The 20,593-nt window shown below is 42.9% G+C and overlaps 1 protein-coding gene across 1 annotated transcript in view; it reads left to right on the top strand.

Annotated features, from left to right (window-relative positions):
• Positions 1-20,593, top strand: part of LOC122939434 (collagen alpha-1(XXI) chain-like) — a 99,704-nt gene that overhangs the window by 31,133 nt on the left and 47,978 nt on the right. The window contains exons 10-18 of the mRNA XM_044295501.1: positions 34-87; positions 1,147-1,200; positions 1,885-1,929; positions 4,027-4,080; positions 8,597-8,650; positions 10,439-10,492; positions 14,533-14,586; positions 15,864-15,908; positions 18,100-18,153. Of these exons, the coding sequence (XP_044151436.1) occupies positions 34-87; positions 1,147-1,200; positions 1,885-1,929; positions 4,027-4,080; positions 8,597-8,650; positions 10,439-10,492; positions 14,533-14,586; positions 15,864-15,908; positions 18,100-18,153 (468 nt within the window). The remainder of the gene's footprint in view (positions 1-33; positions 88-1,146; positions 1,201-1,884; positions 1,930-4,026; positions 4,081-8,596; positions 8,651-10,438; positions 10,493-14,532; positions 14,587-15,863; positions 15,909-18,099; positions 18,154-20,593) is intronic.

A 20,593-nucleotide genomic window follows, 5' to 3' on the forward strand; every position in this document is an offset into this window, starting at 1 on the left:
CTAATTACTAAAGAACATACTTCATGTCTTCAGGGCTTCCCGGGGCCTCCAGGACCACCTGGCATACCTGGAACGCCAGGAGAAAGGGTATGTATTTTTCGAATAACTGTATCGGAATAATTTATAACTTTTTGCTTTATATGTAGTCCATAAGGTGTCACTTACCTGAACTCTCATACTTTCATGTACCATTAGTAGTACTTGTGTCCTCCAATGTTGTATAGGGCTTAAAGGGGTTGTCCGCTTTTTACTATTGATGACCTGTCCTCAGGATAGGTCATTAATATCAAATAGGCAGAGGTCCGACTCCCTGCAACCCCGCCAATCAGCTGTTTGAGGAGAAGACAGCACTTGTACAAGTGCTGACTTCTCTGCTCTTTTTACTTGCTCGCCAGAACAATTGCAGTGGTGGGCAGGTGTAATTATGGCGTCCCCATTCACTTCGGCTACTTTCACATTAGTGTTGCAATTGCTGGGTAAACAGAGCAGAGAAGGCAGCGCTTGTATAAGTGCTGCCTTCTCTTCAAACAGCTGACTAGCGGGGGTGCTGGGCGTCAGACCCCTGCCGAACTGGATAGGTCTTTAAAAGTAAAAAGCGGACAGCCCCTTTAAGTGCAACTGTAACCTCTGCATCCCTATAGTTGCTCTGATGTGGTATGACCACAAGCTAGTTAATGAGGAGGAAAATCTGTGTATGTATCTGTGCCTATGTGTATCTTTTCATCATTTGGAGTTAGACTTAAATTTTTTAGTAGTAGAGTTTGGTAAAAAAAATTCTATATGTAAAATGTAAGGATTATAGTTTAGGATATGTCCACATGGTACAGAAAAGACCCGTTAAAGATTTCATTGCAATTCTGCATGTTTTCGACATATGCATGGCAAAGGGGAAAATCCGCAGAAACAGTTGACATGCTGCACATATAAAGTAGGCTCGCAGTTCAATTTTTCACGGACAAGGACATTTTTCACAAGATTGTAAAGGTTGCTACAATCTCATCCACTTTGCTACAACAGTATTCCACAAATCTGGAAGGAAAATGCAGCATTTCAGCTGTGGATACCGCCTTTCGCCCTCTCAAAGCCTTTTGCACGTTGATGATATGATGTAGTAAAATGTATCTATACTTTTTTGGTCTGTTTTAGGGTCCACATGGGCCATCCGGGATAAAAGGTGATCCTGGTCCACCAGGAGTTCAGGTAAGAAGTATGAGAGTTTTCTTATCATATAGAAGGATAACCATAAATTGTGCTGATCCTCAGTAACGGCATACAGTTGTCGGTATAAAAACGCAATTTTCTGGCTCCATTAGTCAATACTATTTTTTTCCCCGCTAAAAATATACATGACAATATAAAATATGTATATTTTTGACACTCTACAGTAGATATATACTGACAAGTAGTGATTGGTAGCTCAGGTCGGGTGCTATAAATATATTAGCAGGTTGATATATTTTTACTTCACTATATATTCATTACCTTAAAGGGTCACTAACTTTTCCAAAAACTTTTGATATATCACAGAGACATATCAAAAGTTTAGATCGGTGGGGTCTGATTGCTGAGATCCCCACGATCTCTAGAACGTGCGGAGAGAAGCACATGCATAGCGCCTTCTCTCCTTGCTGCATTAGGCCCGTTCCAAAAAAATCTATGGGCTATGGTCTTGAATCCTTCCTGTGCATCAAGGAGAGAGAGTGCACAAGCTTCTCTACTCTGGTTCTTGAGACCGGTGGAGGTCTCAGCACTCAGACCCCCACCAAACTAAACTTATAATATGCCTCTATGATGACATATCAAAGGTTTTTTGAAAAGTTAGTGACCCTTTAAACTTATTCTGGAATAAATACTAACAAATTATTAATCTTGATTTTTTTTTAGGGACCACCTGGAATGCCTGGTGTGTCAGGCCAAATAGGACTTAAGGTATTAGAAATAGTTTTGTTTCCTGTTCCAAAAATCCCAAACAAGTGTCAAACCATTGATCTAGCTTTACTACATCGACACTGTGTAATGTATTTCTACCTTCTCCTGATGTCAACAACATTCCTATGCAGGCAATTCCAATATCTCAATTTCCAGATTTACAGATGTGCCTGCGCCTAGAATCTGTGGCATAGCTAGGTTTTCTACAACATTTTTCCAACTTGCTTAAAAAAGGGTGGGTCTTCGTGTGAACTGGGCATGGTTTTAGGGGAAAAGGGATATGGCATAAGATTCAACATTTTGCGTAGTGCATAAATAAAGCCGTCAAAGCACCTACTTCTTTTCAGCACATAATAAAACCTTACTTACACAAAAATAATTTATTTCAAAATATATATAGTTTGTTAATGTGTGATAAAAATAAAAATAAAATAATGATGGTAGTGTCCTTTTAATGGCACATTCCTGAACTATATACAGACCATATAAGCACATTACTAGACTCATGGGAAACTTACCTGTCCAATAGGCCCCAGATGTCCAGCTCGCGCTCTCCTCTTGCTCATAGTCTCCAACACCTGCCTGAAGTATGTGGGGTTTAGCTCTGGTAGATAGGGTAACTCAGAACGTCAGTGTTTATTCACACTTAAGGCAATTGCACAAAACAGCACGTAACTTTGCAGTCTTGGTGTTAATTCACACACAATGGAAAATTCATATAACACAAGTCACCTTGCTGGTAGTTCTGCCTCCAGTAGTCCACAGCAGGCTTTAGGGGGCCTGTTTCCCCAGCATGCAGCTCTCAGCCCTCCAGCACGGCACAAAGCCTCAGATCCGAAAAACAGAGACATCTCTGCTGAGCCCAGCTGCCTATTTAAGGACAGCCAGGTGCTGCCGAAACCTGGAGCGGCACTTAAAATCCAGTCCGGTATATGACCTCACCTGGCTGGAAACCAGCCCAGCCGCACATGCTGGGAGGAAAATACCTGCCTTGCCAGACACAACCCCTCACTCTGTCACAAGTATTACTCCTCCTACTGCTCCATTGTGTCAAAGAGAATTAAAAACAGACCAGGGCATTGGCTCCCCTTAGGCCCAGCGCACTAACCTTTACTGCTTCACTCTCAGTGGACCTCGCTTTCATCACTCCCTTTGGTCACATTGCCAGAAGTTTCTGCAAGAACATTTCCATCAATGCAACCATCACTGTGGCCACTACTGGCAGCCCACTGCAATTTTCTGGTAACCACCGCTTGGTGACTCAGTCAGGGACTGCTTAGCTTGTAGTCTGTGATCCAAACTTTAGTACACCTCTAGTTGAGGGCTGTGCACTGCATTTGGTGTTACTGGATCACTTTTATGGGGAAAAGCTTAGGGCCTGCTTATCTTTCCCATGCTGTAACTGCCACTGCAGCAGGCCTTGTCCAGTGCTCACTGCCAGCAGGAGGAGAGGCATGATGAGTGTGCACCCATAGCTGCACTGGGAAGGATGGTGAAGTGTGCACCATCTTCTTCCAAGCAGTGAATCTGGCCAATTATCGCCTCCCACATCATCAGGGGATGAATGGCACCACCATTCTTTCCTACTCTACAATTAAACGGGTCACACTCCACAGGGTATCTTCATGAAGGGAGAGGGGCTGGCATCTTCTCTTTTCTGACTGGGGGTAGAGCAGAGTTAGAGAGGAGGGCTACTCATACATTTAAAGGGGTCATAGCTTTGGAGCAGTAAGGCGATCATTTCTTATGGTGGACTCGGCACCCACCCTACAACTGTAACATAACTTATACTGATACCTTTATAGTCTATTTACTTTTTCATTTCGTTGTTTTATTGTATTTGGTAAGAAGTTAAAAAAACATATAGAAGAAAAAAGCATCTACTACTACTGGTAATTATAATTTCTTATGCCATGTAAAACATTCAAAAGGGAAAAATAGAACAAACTTGCCTTTCCACTAAATAAAGTACAGTAAATTAGTTCATGCAAAAGGTAAATGTATTACAATATGTACAGTTTGAATATGGATTGGTATGTAAATGTGTCATGATATAACATTGTATAACATAGAATATTTTTTTTTCTTACATATCAGGGACCAATTGGACCAAGTGGTCAGCCTGGAAGTCCTGGGATTCCAGGAAAAAAGGTACAAATTGAACGATATAGCACTATCTTATTCCAAGATGTTGCCATGACAAAAAACTAAATATATGAATCCAACTTGTCCAGTCCTATGAAATAACATGCCCTTTCAGCTCAGGTGTTGATGAATTCAAAGGAGCCAGGTTTTGGTAACAATTGTCCATGTTTTGGACAATCCCTATGTGACAATAAGCAGATCACAGATAGTTCCTCTGCTAGGCCCCACAGTTGTTATGGTGCCCATACCCTTTCAATAACTAGTTTCACTAGTAGCTATCTCTCCTGAGTCTTGGCTGAGTGTGTTTGTGCTTTTAATGGGGAAGTGAGGTGAAAGTTGCTGCCAAACACTCCTGGTCATAAGATGAGGATCCCAAACAAAATATTTACTCTAGTAACTCAGAAAAGGGTTGTCAGAGATAATCAGAAATGATATCAATGCCGCTGAATGCTGTTAAAATTATGCATACAAACACACAAATCTCTGGCGCCATTCTTTGCACCGCCAGTTCGAGTCCCCTGCTCTTAGCTGACACACTGCCGTTGTGATGTATGACTGCTGTAGCCAATCATTGTCCTCAGCGGTATACCTCCAGTTTGAGCCACTTTTATTTTGTTCATTTTTAGACTGTCTGGTATAAATTTGAGTAAATAATTTAAGTAAATATTAGACAGGATTAGTAAATCTGCCCCACTGTAATTCGTTTTGAATAGTAGTTCTCAAGTAGTGACTGAGCTAATAAGTAATTTGTACGTCTGTCTGAGGTGATGCGATAAGATTTCCAGATGCTTTGAAGGCTATGGAGATCTTCTGGGGCAATGTTTTTATGATTGCTCTTCACTCATTTTTGGCAAAAAATTTTTTTTTCATTTGGTCTTTATTAAAAATATTCAGCTGTCACAAAGGGTTAACTGTTTGTCTAGCTGTGTGAATTGTACTTTCACTTTGTGCAGGTCATCTAACAATCCTTATTTCTAAAGTACTAGTAGCTCAAAAACACTTATTTAAGCCACATTCTTAGCAGTAAGATAAGAACTGAGCTGTAATAAGTGCTTATAATGTCAGAGAGCAGAGATAAGAAACCCTCAGCTAAACTGTGATGGAACAGAGTAAAAACACACATCTCAAAACTGTAGAGAAATAGTGTTTTGCTGAAGAGCAAGACTTTAGGTTCAGATACTCTTTAAAGAGAGACTCATAACTGAACTACACGTCAAAGGAAGGTTTGATTTTATTAAATATAATAAGTAGTATATACATATAGCGATATAATGTCCTTCTTTTGCACTTATCTACATACAAAGGATAAAGAACATAATGCACAATTACATCAACACTTCATCTGGAGGCCTCACTACAGCGACATCAGCTGGGAAGCCCTTCAGCGAAAGCGGTCAGAGTCTCGATCGGGAAAACACTGATTAGCTCCCTACACCATGCGTCCCCCCGTAGGATGAGCTTCTGACTTCTTTCCTGAAGGGTCACAGCTTTATACCAAATAAACAAAAAGCTCCATTCCCTAGTGGAACATAGCCAGCACATGCGCTCTATAATTGTCACTGTGTACGTGTGGTTCATCTGCTATCACCCCAGACCTTGAAGCAGTTAGTTCCCAGGTCCGCAACGAGTCAGAATCCCAAACAACCTTGAGAAAATATGTAGACAAAGCCTTACTCCCTCTTGCACCTGCATTTACAGGGCATAACATGAAATTTAAATGAACAGATACAAAATGGAATTCAAATGACCAGAAACTTCATCTTCACACTTTAAATAGGAGCCCACATTTTTCAATAAAGATCAATTGAAAAAATTATTTTTTTTAGCTCAAAATGAGTACAATGCAATAATTTAAAAAATTGTCCTCAAAGGTGTACATAGCCTTTAAAGGGATGAAAAAACAATAGATTCAATGTAGTATCACAATGGAGTTCCACAAGTGAGAATATAAAATATGTGGTTTAAAACTAAACCCTTAACACCCCATGACGTACTATTATGTCATGGCAGCAAGGTCATTCCCACTTTGTGCCATAATACTACTATATGTCATGGTGATGGCACAGGCTCACTTGCAAGTGCGGGCTGTGTTATACATCAGGCACCCAGGTCATCTTCACTCCTGGCAGTTTCGTGACCACATTATTTTATTGGTTAGACAGAGGGACCTCCCTCTGTCCTCTGATCGGCACCCCACAAACACAAATGTGGGATATGATTACTCAGCATGGCAGCTGGGGGCCTTCTGAAGAGTCCAAGGCCTGCCATGTTCCGGCTGGCAGGCTGTATTATTGTGCCTGTCAGAGTGACTATGTGTTGAACTGCTCTCCGCCCTCTCCTTTGAAGTAAAAGCAACTGTGAACCAGCCCAATAGCGAGGGCACTTCAGCCCAATGCTCGGAGCTGAACCTGGCAGAATAAAACTTGGTATTCACACTACTTCTGATAATAAATTCTCCACAAAAGGTATGTTTTTACTACTCTTCTTGGCCCCTACTTAGTGCTGTCAGCAGTTTAGCATGATTGAAGCTGAGTTAGCGGAGAGAACCTTTTTTTAATGGAGAAGTGCAGTTGTAGAGATAGGGGTATGGATAGGGGTGGTGCCAGCGTATCTAATGGCAGGCCACAGAGAAGGACCTTCCTTGCATTAGTACAGTTGGGATGTGAAGAAGTCATTTAGCAACATTTTACTATTGGCATTGGTGTGTCACGATGGGGAGTGGGGAAAACCCCCCACCGTACAATGTCTGAAATTAGGGAAAGCCACTAGGCCTGGAAGCCAGGATAAGGGAGAAGGTCACCTCCTATCACCACCCTCATCCTATCCCTGACCTCCTAACTGCATGAGCGAACTCAGATGGTAGGAGGGCTCATGCAGTGGAACCTGGGCCTTACTGACCCTAAAGGTCCTTGCAATATGGAAGTCAGGAATAAGAGACGGACTATTCATCCACGACACGGATGCGCCTGTGCCGGGTGTAGATGTGACGTCATCTGCGCAGGCGCACTGAGGAAGGAGCGGCCGAGCAAGGTCCTCCTCTCAGTGCACCTGCGCCGACTGAAGATCGGTACGGCCCAGGCGCGAGATTTGAAACGCAGACAGGGCCAGCCGAAGGAGGAGAGCGCTCGCTGGCCCTGACAATTAACAGGAGGAGGGGGCGTTTTTTTTAAAGGATCATGCGGCGGCTACCAGCAAGCAACCGCCCTACTTGCTGGTAGCCAGGTAATTAACATATTATAAAAGTGCAGTTTTTAAAGAAACTAAGTCACAGAAAAATGTAAGAGCCCTATATATTGAATAATCGCACTATAAGGATTTTAATTAGCACAAAAATGAAAAATGACTTTTGGGGGGTGACAGAAGCCCTTTAAGTGAATCTGAACTCAGGCTCTCAACACCAAGACTATAAGAGCCAAAAGGCCACACCCAGCTCCACCTAGCACACACCTTAACCCCGTGCTCACCAAAAGGGAAGGGAAACAGCCTTAAAGGGAAAGCGCACGCACATGCATAAACACTAACACATTGTCACCAGCAACCATCATGCGCGGCGAAAGTGTCACGGCAAACTACCACCAAGCCGTGACAGGGTGAGAAAGGAGAGATGGAACAGTGTCACGAGTGTGTGAACCTGATGGTTTAGAAGGAGCACATATAGGAATGTGACAGATAAATTGTCAGAGACAGACAGATAGAAATATATCAGAAACAGCATACAGCTACAGTGTAATGGTGAATTTAGAGGTTTAGACAATAGTTTAGTGATTTAAGGCCGATGACAGACAAGCATTTTCATGCAGAGATTATTGTCTACAAATCGGTTCGCATGTGGTTGTTTACTTGCTTCATCGAGGATCGTTCACTGTATTTAGGCAGCAATAATTTATGTAACATACGCCTATTTTTACATCACTCACATCATCAACAGATGACACGATGTACCTTTACATTACCTCAGTTCAATAACGACAACCAGTTGAATGAGTTTACAAGCGATAAACAAGCATTTTCAGTACAATCGTCACTTTATACATTTACACTACACAATTATCATCCAACATGAATCAAGAGCATTTGAATTGTAGAGATCATCTATTTGTCTAAATCCGCCATAACAGTTGTCTTGCTTACGGCTGAATCCTGCATATGCATGTTGGCTCAGTGGTTAGCGCTGGTGCCTTGCAGCACGGGGATCCTAGGTTCAAATCCAACCAAGGACAACATCTGCATGGAGTTTGTATATTCTCCCCGGTATGCTAATGTCTGTAAAGCGCTGTGGAATATAGTAGCGCTATATAAGTGAATAAAGACATATTTTTCCTTTTCTCCTTTAGCTGCCTTGGATAAAAAAAAAATTTATGTTATAATCCCAACTATATTATCCTCTTATTACTTCAAATAATGTCATGTATATGTTTTACTAATATATATATATATATATATATATATATATATATATAAAAAAACTGCTCTCAGAGAAAGCATATTTGGTCATATTTTCTTTTAAAATTTTCATTTGTAGGGCAGTAAAGGGGAAAGGGGAACAGTCGGCCCTTCAGGACCTCATGGACCTCCAGTAAGTAGTATTCTTGAATCCTATAAGTTATGTAGAAATACCTAACCTGGAATTCATAGTAAATTAATTAGCATTAACCTTCAGTTTTATACATCTTTAAAATAGTGAGAAAGTAGCTGTAAAATGTATATTTCAATAAAATTTTACTTCACTGACACTCAGTGAGATTAATGGACCAGGGCGATTTTTTGCTTTTCTTCTCCCTGTCTTCAAAGAGCCATAGCTTTACTTTTTTGTTTTAAATTTCCATTCACGTAGACGTATGAGGGCTTGATTTTGTGCGGGACAAGTTATATTTCATAATGGCACCATGTAGGTTACTGCTACATGGCGATAGCAAGAAGCAGAAAAGTCACGCAACACAAAAATAGGTGCGACTTGTCTGCAAATTGCTGTCGCGTGACTACACAGCCAAGTGTGAAAACACAGCCAAGTCACAAGCAAATCACAGACGAGTCGTGTGTCATGTGTGACTTACATTACAGTCACATACGACACAAAATCCTGCATGTCTGGATTTTTGCGACTGACATTTACAAACATTACATGAAAAGTCACGCAACTTTCTTGTCATGTGACACGTCACCATGTAGTCATAGCCTTAATTTACCATAGCTTGGAATCGTAAGGTAAAGTTGCGGGGAAAACGCAATTTGCCATGATTTTTGGGGTATTAAAAATGACATGACAACCTTATTCTGCAGGTCAGTACAATTATGGCAATACCAAATTTATAAAGTTTTTATTATGTTTTACTAGTTTAAAAAAATAAAAATCTTTAAAAAAAGGAAACATTTCTTTTCAACGTCATATTTGCACACTCATAACATTTTCATATTTCTTTCTACAGAGCTGTTTCATTCTTTTTTTTTTTCGGGCAACACTTTATCAGAATCTCATGATTTTGCCATGGTGGCTCCAATTATAAGCCAGATGGCTCCCCTCTGTCTAACCCTGCCTATATGACTGTAATCAGAGTCATCTCCAATCCTGGTTATTGCCGCCAGGTGTCAGCTATTTTACACAGCCAGTACATGCTGTGTATGGAGTGGGATCACTTTTTGAGCCCACTCCATACATCCCTCTAACACCTTGGATGTACAGTTACGCCCAGGTGCAGGAAGGGGTTAAAAGCTATTTATGTCAGGAGAGATTAAAGTATGCATACCCGCAAATAGTCTAGTACAGAACTGGAGGGTTAAAATATTGCCTACCTTATTTCTCAGTGAGGTTCTTCTTACAGTGAAGCTGATCTATGAATAAAATCAATGAGCAGGTAGGGTTGGACCAGGGTTCAATGGGTCTATCAAAGGAAATGATTCTGAGGGCTCATATTCCAGCTATACGGAATATCCTCGTGTCCACTTTTCGTTCCATTGTAAACTAATGCTGTTATATTTGCACATATAGATCATTTCATCCATACGTAACTATGATTCATCAAAAATTTGGGGCCCAAATACCATGAGGTCCAACCCAAAGCCAGTTTTCAGTCATTATAGTGTTCTGAACCTCATTAGAATGTTTAGAGGCACAACAAAATAAAAAAACGTTTTCACACACAGAGCCGTTGTACCATGACACAGTGCTGAATCCATCACATGACGGCCCCAACACCAACTAATCTCATTGGCTTTTTTTATCATAGTTTCTTATTTTGACGTCAAATGTAATGGAACTGCCATTGGAGGCACTGAATGTAGCCTAATATTTCACAAAGGCACAACACAGCAGTAGTAATAACAATTAGAGGAATAACATAAGTAACAAATCTATTTCTGGTTTTAGGGTGAATCGGGATTACCAGGAAGAAATGGTTTACCAGGTCTAGTAGGGTCAAAGGTGAGTAATTTCATGTCATACGATCTATACAATTATTAGCATACTAGACATTAAGCCCGTTACAATAACGGGCGCTAGAACGGTAGTGCATAAACATTAGTAGGAGCAGTCTATATTAAATGGAACTGGCACTGACTGGTGGCTGAGACTGGTGGCTGGCTGTAGCTGGTGGTCAAGACTGTTAGCTGTGGCTGAGACTGCTGGCACTGTGACTGGTGGCTGTGGCTAGTGGCACTGACTGGTGGCTGAGATGGCTGGCACTGACTAGTGGCTGAGTCTTCTGGAACTGTGACTGGTGGCTGTGGCTGGTGGCACTGACTGATGGCTGAGATAGCTGGCACTGACTGGTGGTGCTGAGACTGCTGGCAGCGGCTGCTGTCTGTGGTTGAGCATGCTGTGGCTGAGAGTGTGATGCACGAACAGTAATGGTGGCACTCAACGTGGTTAGCACACCATAACCTGCAAGTGGCGGCAGTGATTGGCCAACGCGCAGGTGTGGGCGGTGCGTGTAGCGCCGTGTGATGATTGGTCAGCGTGCCGTGCGCGCTGGTGTGTGCAGCGGTGATTGGGTGGCGCACTTGTGTGGGCGGCATGTGGAGTGCCATGTGTTGATTGGATGGCGAGTCGCGCATGCGCAGTTCAATTATCGGCCCCCACGCACGGACATGCAGCCCTGAGCACTCACACAGAGATTCTATGTTATATACCTCCCTGCTTCTCTAAAGTATCTCCTATATAATAAAAGCCCTCTGTGCCTGCGATGTGTCCGTGTATGTGTGCCGATGTTAAATGCGCATGCGCGGTGCAACCTATCAGCACACATGCCGCCCGCAGCGCCCACAGCACGCCGACCAATGAGGACATGGCGCTCCACACGCCGCCCACACCTGCGCGCCGCCCAATCACCGCCGCTGGCGTAGGCGGGATCGGCGCTGGGGACCCATCCTTATTGGCAGTACTCTTACACCCGACACTGGCTGGGATCACACTCTGTGAGGGGCACGGAGTCCAGGATACTGCAGCTGACTCATCTCTGCAGTCCTCCTGGTTACACAATAAGAGAGCTCGAGGCTCAGAGAAAGGAGGGTCCGTAGCCCGAAACCTCCCCCAGGGGAAAGCTACAGTCACGGGGCACTCCCACAGCAGAGACCGGACTGGGGCATCAGGAGTCTCTCACTGCGGCCGACCAAACTCCGCCCCTGCAGCGAGTAGGAGAGATCATTAGCTCCAGAGCCGGGTACTGGGGGGGAGCCCTGACAGTGCAGCACACAGAGCCCCCTCCCCCAATGTATGTGGCCCTTTATTTCTAGACAGCGCTACACGCTGGGCGTTCTCCCCCGTACAAGCTGGGCGCGCAGGTATGGGCGGTGTCCATACATGTGTGCTGATTAGCCGACACACCGCGCATGCGCATTTAACATCGGCACACACTCACGGACACAGAGGGCTTTCATTATATAGTACAAACCGGATACCAAAAAAGTTGGGACACTATACAAATCGTGAGTAAAAACTGAATGCAATGATGTGGAGGTGCCAACTTCTAATATTTTATTCAGAACAGAACATAAATCACGAAACAAAAGTTTAAACTGAGAAAATGTACCATTTTAAGGGAAAAATATGTTGAATCAGAATTTCATGGTGTCAACAAATCCCCAAAAAGTTGGGACAAGGCCATTTTCACCACTGTGTGGCATCTCCCCTTCTTACAACACTCAACAGACGTCTGGGGACCGAGGAGACCAGTTTCTCAAGTTTAGAAATAGGAATGCTCTCCCATTCTTGTCTAATACAGGCCTCTAACTGTTCAATCGTCTTGGGCCTTCTTTGTTGCACCTTCCTCTTTATAATGCGCCAAATATTCTCTATAGGTGAAAGATCTGGACTGCAGACTGGCCATTTCAGTACCCGGATCCTTCTCCTACGCAGCCAGGATGTTGTGATTGATGCAGAATGTGGTCTGGCATTATCTTGTTGAAAAATGCAGGGTCTTCCCTGAAAGAGATGACGTCTGGATGGGAGCATATGTTGTTCTAGAACCTGAATATATTTTTCTGCATTGATGGTGCCTTTCCAGACATGCAAGCTGCCCATGCCACACGCACTCATGCAACCCCATACCATCAGAGATGCAGGCTTCTGAACTGAGCGTTGATAACAACTTGGGTTGTCCTTGTCCTCTTTGGTCCGGATGACATGGCTTCCCAGATTTCCAAAAAGAACTTTGAATTGTGACTCGTCTGACCACAGAACAGTCTTCCATTTTGCCACACTCCATTTTAAATGATCCCTGGCCCAGTGAAAACGTCTGAGCTTGTGGATCTTGCTTAGAAATGGCTTCTTCTTTGCACTGTAGGGTTTCAGCTGGCAACGGCGGATGGCACGGTGGATTGTGTTCACTGACAATGGTTTCTGGAAGTATTCCTGAGCCCATTCTGTGATTTCCTTTACAGTAGCATTCCTGTTTGTGGTGCAGTGTCGTTTAAGGGCCCGGAGATCACGGGCATCCAGTATGGTTTTACGGCCTTGACCCTTACGCACAGAGATTGTTCCAGATTCTCTGAATCTTCTGATGATGTTATGCACAGTTGATGATGATAGATGCAAAGTCTTTGCAATTTTTTCGCTGGGTAACACCTTTCTGATATTGCTCCACTATCTTTCTGCGCAACATTGTGGGAATTGGTGATCCTCTACCCATCTTGGCTTCTAAGAGACACTGCCACTCTGAGAAGCTCTTTTTATACCCAATCATGTTGCCAATTGACCTAATTAGTGTTAGTTGGTCTTCCAGCTCTTCGTTATGCTCAAATTTACTTTTTCCAGCCTCTTATTGCTACTTGTCCCAACTTTTTGGGATTTGTTGACACCGTGAAAATTTGAATCAGCGTATTTTTCCTTTAAAATGATACATTTACTCGGATTAAACGTTTGATCTGTCATCTACGTTCTATTACAAATAAAATATTGACATTTGCCATCTCCACATCATTGCATTCAGTTTTTATTCACAACTTTTTTGGAATCCGGTTTGTAGAAGATAGATTATTATTAGGTGTAGATTATAATATGTGATCAGTGCAGGTTCCTCTATGTGATGTCAGCGGTCACAGCGCCTATAGATTATTGTATAGAGCAGAGCCACAGTTGGTGGCCGGGCAGTGACAGGGCTGAGGGCAGTGGAGTAATGTAGGGACACTGGGGGAGTGGGCTCCATGAGGAGGGAGGACAGAGAGGAGGGGTCTCCGGGCTCCACACCTCTTTCCTCACACAGCGTGCACCTCCGCGCCTTCCATGCTGCTGTCAGTCGTGCGGTGATTACCTGACTTCGGCTCCTGCAGTGTCCTCCTCTTCCTTGGTCCCGCTCACCAAATCCTACATTCCTCTGTCAGCCCTCCAACCTGCTCGCTGGCGCATGCTGTGGGCAGTGCGGCCGCGTGTGGAGCGCTGTGATTCTATTGGCCGGCGCGCCGTGCATGTGCATTTAACATCGGCACACACGCACGGACAGAAATATTTACCCCTTCCTTTCTAGTGTCCTCTTGAATGCCTCTTCAAAAAATAGGCACATCCTCTGGCAGACCATGCAACTAAAGTGAAATCTACTCCTGCTGGGAGCTGACATAGATTTCAGTCTTCGATTACGCCCAAAAACTGGCGTGAAAGACGATAAATATGCCAAGCCCACTCGCCCTGGCCTCACTGTGCACCCTTCTTGGGAAAGTGGCGAGGGCAGCATAGAAACACCACTTGTGCATAAATTTTGGTGCAATGGCGTGTAAATAGTCGCAAACAAAAGGTTTTTATGCCAGAAAAATGGTGTGGGGGAAATGATAAATTCCCCAAACTGGGTATTAACGACTTTACACCCCTAGGAATATTTCAGGAATGCTATCACTGATTTTTTATTTAAGTATAATTAGCAAAAGAAATATAATCGGGGTGGAGTGGGAAACTTGGGATGTTTCCTTCTCTCTGTTGTAAGCACCAACTCCCTTGGAAAACCGGTTTTATAGCCCTTCGTGGTTTTTTTGTAGGGAGATAAAGGTCAGCAAGGTCTACCTGGAACAGACGGCCGCCCCGGATTACCGGTAAGAAAGAAGATATATGTTATTTCACTTTAGCTATTATCACAAATAATAATGTATTAAAGGGAACCTGTCAGCTCTAATTCCAAAACACCCCTAAACTAGAGTAGGTGTGTGTTGTGTAAATTATGCTGAGTCTGGTTATGTAATTTTTATCGTCATACTCACTTGTATTCTGACTCAGTGCTCCAACAAACCAGCAGTAAAATGCATTGAGAGGACTCCTCTTTAATTCCTCTCCATTATGTGCATGAGCACAGGAGTCCTCTCAATGCATTTTGATGCTGGTTTGTCAGAGCACAAGTGATTCAGAACGCAAGTGAGTATCAAGATAAAAATTACATAACTGGACTCAGCGTCACTTAAACTATTCGCCTCTTACTCTAGTTTGGGGAGAGTTTCGGAGTTGACAGATTCCCTTTGAAAGAAAGATCTCCCTTTGAACGTATTAACTTGATCCAATGTCTCTAAATGTTGGGTTGGGCTAAGCTGCTAAGTACTTCTACTTCTTTATATTTTAAGCAACTTTTTCTTGAACAAAAGACATTGATGACATACTGTATCAGTTAGATATACTAGCACATCCAATTGTTCACAGTATGACATGTCACCCATATTTACAGTCTAGTTTTCAGAATTACTGTACATCCTCATTCAGTTAAAAGAGGTTGTATTGCATTTCCTACAATCCTTTATTCAGGGAGTAAATGATCGCATGTGAACAAATTAGTACATGATAATCTTTGCATGAAAATGCTTGTATTGCAGATATCCAATACTTTGTAACACCTTCCCGCAATCTGCCATACGTGTATGGCGCACTGATCGAACAGGCACAGTAATTGTACTTGCTCGATCTGTACCAGGGCCTGATATTACTGATAGCCAGACAACGGCTTTTTCCACTGGCACCACTGAAAACTCAGATGCCAGTGGATCAACCTCTTAGATGCCGCGGTCAGCATCTAAGGTATACACTGAGGGAAGAAGTCCATCAGCTCTCCACAATGCGATCCCGGCATGCCAATGGTTGCCATGGCACCTGAAAGCTTTAGAAAGGCCTCCGGGCCTGCCATGTACAGAAGGCCTCAAGCTGGGTCTCATAGGCAATTGTCAGTGTAAAACTCACATAGTAACGGCAGATAAATCCAGAAGTACTGGGGAGTGTAAGTTTACTGGTTTCAAATACAGTACAACACGCTTCAATGCATAGGACCCCTTCTTTGGGTACACTGAGACATACCATATATTAAAATGAAAACATTTAAATGTCTTTTTAGGGTTTTCGTGGCACTTCTGGTCTTACTGGTCCAATAGGATTAAAGGTAATTTTACATGACTACTACTTCATCTACTTGATTAGCATCTAACTGCAGAAATGGTGTCCAGAAATATGCAAAAGTAAAAAATATATTTGTACCGTGTTAGCCAGTAAATTGAAGATAAAATAGATTCCTCAGTGGTTAATACCTTTTAATGGCTTACTGAAAAGATAATGACACAATCGCAAGCTTTCGAGGCTTCTTGGGCCTCTTCCTCAGGCATCTTTTTTTAGAAGACGCCTGAAGAAGAGGCCCAAGTAGCCCAGGAACTAAGCAGCTAGCAAGTGTCTTCTTTTCCTTCATGATCAAAGTGGATGAAAGATAATAAACAGGATATTCACACCCCAGAAAGAAGGTTAAGTGTAACATCACCCATGAAAGCAGGAAACCCAAAAACAAAACTCTATAGTGTACTGAAGGTTGAACCCAGTTCTGATCACATACTAATTGGGTTCAGCAGATTTCACGCCTATCTATCCCAGCATCAGTATTCCCATCTTCAGTTTTCATGACATATTCATCTCTTGGATCTTCAACTATTAGTAGAAGAGGGATTCCATGACCCTTGTTCTGCAACTCACGCCAGCTTTTCGCTGCTTACTCAAATCTTTCCATAACTCTTTTCAGCTTCAGTAGTAAGGGGGAACCTCTCTAGGGGAAAGCGGGTTGCGTGGACTGGCAAACGTGGTTAAAGGCAACCCTGTGTGCTCCATATTCTGTGGATGTGCTTCAAATGTTTAAGATGAGGATATCCATAGACATAGAACATAGACTACGTGCTGGCCATGGTACATTGGGTGCAGTATTAGTATTTTGGTTTGCAAGCAACTGGATTTAGTGAAAGGGAGTCTGTCACCTACTGTGAGTGTTTTAGACCGCTCAGATCACTTTATAGAACCTTTTCCCCCCATTAAAATAGTACCTCTCTTGTGTCTTTCCCACGTAGAGATTCTGAAAAAAAGTACTTTATAAAGTTATGCAAATTATCTGGTGCAAGTTGCAAGAGTTACAGCCGCAAGTGCCCAGTCCTCTCAGCTATGTGCCCAAATAACTGCTCCCCTTGCAGTCATCTGGCCCATCCTCCTTTCCTACTTAGTCCTCCTCCTCTGGCTTGGATATCTCGCATGAGTGCCGTGCACTGCCAGGCCCAATCATCTTAACTGTGTGCATGCATAGGCCCGGCGGTGACCAGCGCTCACGCGAGATATCCAAGACAAAGAAGGAGGACAAAGCGGTGCTGAGGGGCCTGGGCACATAGCTGAGGGGCCTGGGCACTTACACCCTTGACTCCGCCCCTGGGAACTTGCAACAGCTAATTTGCATAACTTTATAAAGTACTTTTTCCAGGATCTCTACGTGGGACAGACATAAGAGAGGTACTATTTTAATAGGGGGCAAACGTCCTATAACACTCAGAGTAGGTGATATTCCCTTTAAGGGTAGCCTGGTCTGGTAAATAATCTATTTAAAAGACCTTATTAGGCCATACTGAACGAATGATGGGGAATTTCTGGAAAACTTTGTATTAGGCCTCTTGCACACGACTGTATGGCTTTTTCAGTATTTTGCGGCCCGCAAAAAACGGATCCACAAAAAATACAGATGACGTCCGTGTGCATTCCGATTTTTGCGGAACGGAACAGCTGGCCCCCGATAAAACAGTACTATCCCTGTCCGTTATGCGGACAATAATAGGACATGTTCTATCTTTGAACGGAACGGAAATGCGGAAACGGAAGGCATACGGAGTACCTTCCGTTTTTTTTGCGGATCCATTAAAATTAATGGTTCCGTATACGGTCGGTATACGGAACGCAAAAAAACGGAACGTGAACGGAAAAAAAACACGTTTGTGTGCAAGAGGCCTTAGCCTGAATCTGGTAGACTGTGGACAGTCATTGAAACTGATGTCTTGAAATAATTTGCATTGAAATAATGTAATGATTATTGAATTATGGATTGACAAATATTACCAACAAATATTAGCAAGACTTTCTGTAGTAACCTTATAAATGGGAATGTCACAGTTTGAACAGGGGTGGGAAAAGTAGGAGAATTCATAGCAAAGGGAAAGCAATTGTTTTCTTATCAGAAAGTTACTATTTGGGTCACATACATTGAGGTATACGAAATACATATGAGATACATTTTAATTACATACATTACTAATCAAAGCTCAAACTTATTTTTGCAGGGAGAAAGGGGAATGACAGGACCAAAAGGTGCCATTGGACCTCTGGGCATTAAGGTAATTGCTATACATGAATTGAAATCTTTATGAAATAAAACGTATTAATAATTTTTGATGCACATTAATACGATGTGAAATATTCACACAAGTGAATTTAAAACTTGTGTTTATCTGGACCTTAAAGGGGTTGTGAAGAATGGGGGTGGGGGGTTAGTAAACCTCCCCTATTTAGCCGGACCTGTAAAGGGTTACTTACCTGCTTCCCGGTGCCAGCTCCCCACTTCTTCTTCTGACATCACTGCAGCCAATCACTGGTTGCAGCAGATACTGGCTCCCCTTGCATCATGTGACCATTTGTCATAACTTAAGGGGAGCCAGTCACCGTTGCGGCCAGTAATTGTCTGTGGCAATGTCAAACCAGATGTTGACATCAAGGGAGCCCAGTGAAGCATAGCAGGCCTAGAGGAAAAGGAGTGGGGAGCCGGCACAGGAAACCGGTAAGTCATCTTTCCTTTACAAATAAAATACAGATATGGCAAAGTGGTCAGTCCTATGTCACAACACGGACAATTACTTGCGCTGCTGCTGGTCCCGGAATAGTGCGGTAGGTTTCACACTGGCAAAGTCAGATCAATAGGTTTTGGAACCGCGCTGCTGGACACTATGTGTTCCGGTTACAGGTGAATGATACAAGGGTGTCCACCCTCTCCTCAATGCCAAGGAATATGATCCTCCCAGATCTCCTCCTCTACAGGGTTTAAGATGATACGAAGAATAGTGAAGCACCCTTGAGAATCTTAGAATTGATCGGAATCACACCCACTTGTATAATGAGACAGCTGGGCTATTTAAAGGGCTCAATGGTGAGCATGCTCAGTCATTGCCCCTGAAGAAGCGAGGCAGCGAAACCCGGGTCGGGCAGGATTGTGACGATCTACTTGTATTTTATGCCTTTTGTCTACTGATCTGTTGTAAGTAGAATAAAACCTTTTAAAGATAAGATTCTCAAGGGTGCTTCACTATTCTTCGTATCATCTTAAACCCTGTAGAGGAGGAGATCTGGGAGGATCATATTCCTTGGCATTGAGGAGAGGGTGGACACCCTTGTATCATTCACCTGTAACCGGAACACATAGTGTCCAGCAGCGCGGTTCCAAAACTTATTGATCTATCTTTCCTTTACAGGTTCAGCCGTGAGGGGGAATTTACCAACCCCCACCCCTCAATTCTTGCACGATCCCTTTAAAAGGGTCATCTGTCAGAAAAAGGAGCAGTGGATCATACTAATCTCTTCAGTCCTTTGCCAATCCAGCGCAAGTGTTGTCCCCTGCAGTAATACCATTAAATGCAGCTCAATATCACTGCAGCCATTAAATGACTGCAGTGGTCATATGCCGTACAGCAAATCATCATTTGTAGTCTGTAAGCAAAGGCCACTGGGGGAACAGCCAAAGCATCATCGGGGGATTGAACGGGTGAGTACAGTTTTTTTTGTTATTTTAGAACATGTGGTGCTCCTCTATTTTTAGACTGTCAGACAACCCCTTTAAGAAAAGACAGGAAGACAGAAAAGGCTAGTTGTAATGATCTATAGTATACCGTATTCATAGTACGTACTGTAAATCACACTTGCTGTGGCTTTCCAAATGAAGTTTGTTACATATGAAACCAGCTAATGAATCACAGTATAGCGACTAGCCTGTACTGCCACCAAGTGGTAAACTTAATCTACCAGCAAATTTGCATTGATATCAACAAAAGGATTATATATAATTTAGTACAAAATGTTGTGTGGTATGTTTACAATATCTATTTTTAGGTATTTATTATTAAGTACAACTTTTTTTACCCTGCCACTATATAGGGGAAACTTAGTAAACAGTCGTATAAACATTCGGAAGTCAAATTAACTGTGCATTTTGGTCTACAAAATTCTAGTTATCTGTAGATGACATATAAAAAGTATAAAAAATTGTGCATAAACATGGTTAAAGGGAACCTGTCATTCACTTTATGCTAACCTCACTGAGGGCAGCATAAATTAGTGACAGAAATGCTGATGTCAGCGGTGTGTCACACATGAGCTAATAGTAAGTGGTTGCTGAGAACCAGCATCATAATCATTGCAGCCCAGGCCTTGAAAAGAGTCAAATCTACCTGAGAAGAGTCCTGGTCATTCATAATCTCCTGCTCTCCTCACCCATCTGCTGATGATTGGCAGTTCTGTCCTAGAGAGAAAGGGAGAAAACTAGGTAGAAGCCTGTCAGTCATCAGCAGGAATTCATGAATAACCAGGACTCTTCTCAGGTGGCCGGGACTCTTTTCCAGGCCCAGTCTGCAATGGTTGTGATGTTGGTTCTCGGCAACCACTTACTTTTAACTTATGAATGACTTTATTTACAAATGCCTACACGGGCAATGGCAACCTATCTTGGCCCAAGTACAAATTTAATACTTCACTTTTATTGTTTTAATCATTAAAAAGTGTCACTGGTGT

This window comes from Bufo gargarizans, chromosome 5, assembly GCF_014858855.1.
Source record: "Bufo gargarizans isolate SCDJY-AF-19 chromosome 5, ASM1485885v1, whole genome shotgun sequence".
NCBI classification, from domain to species: Eukaryota; Metazoa; Chordata; class Amphibia; order Anura; family Bufonidae; genus Bufo; species Bufo gargarizans.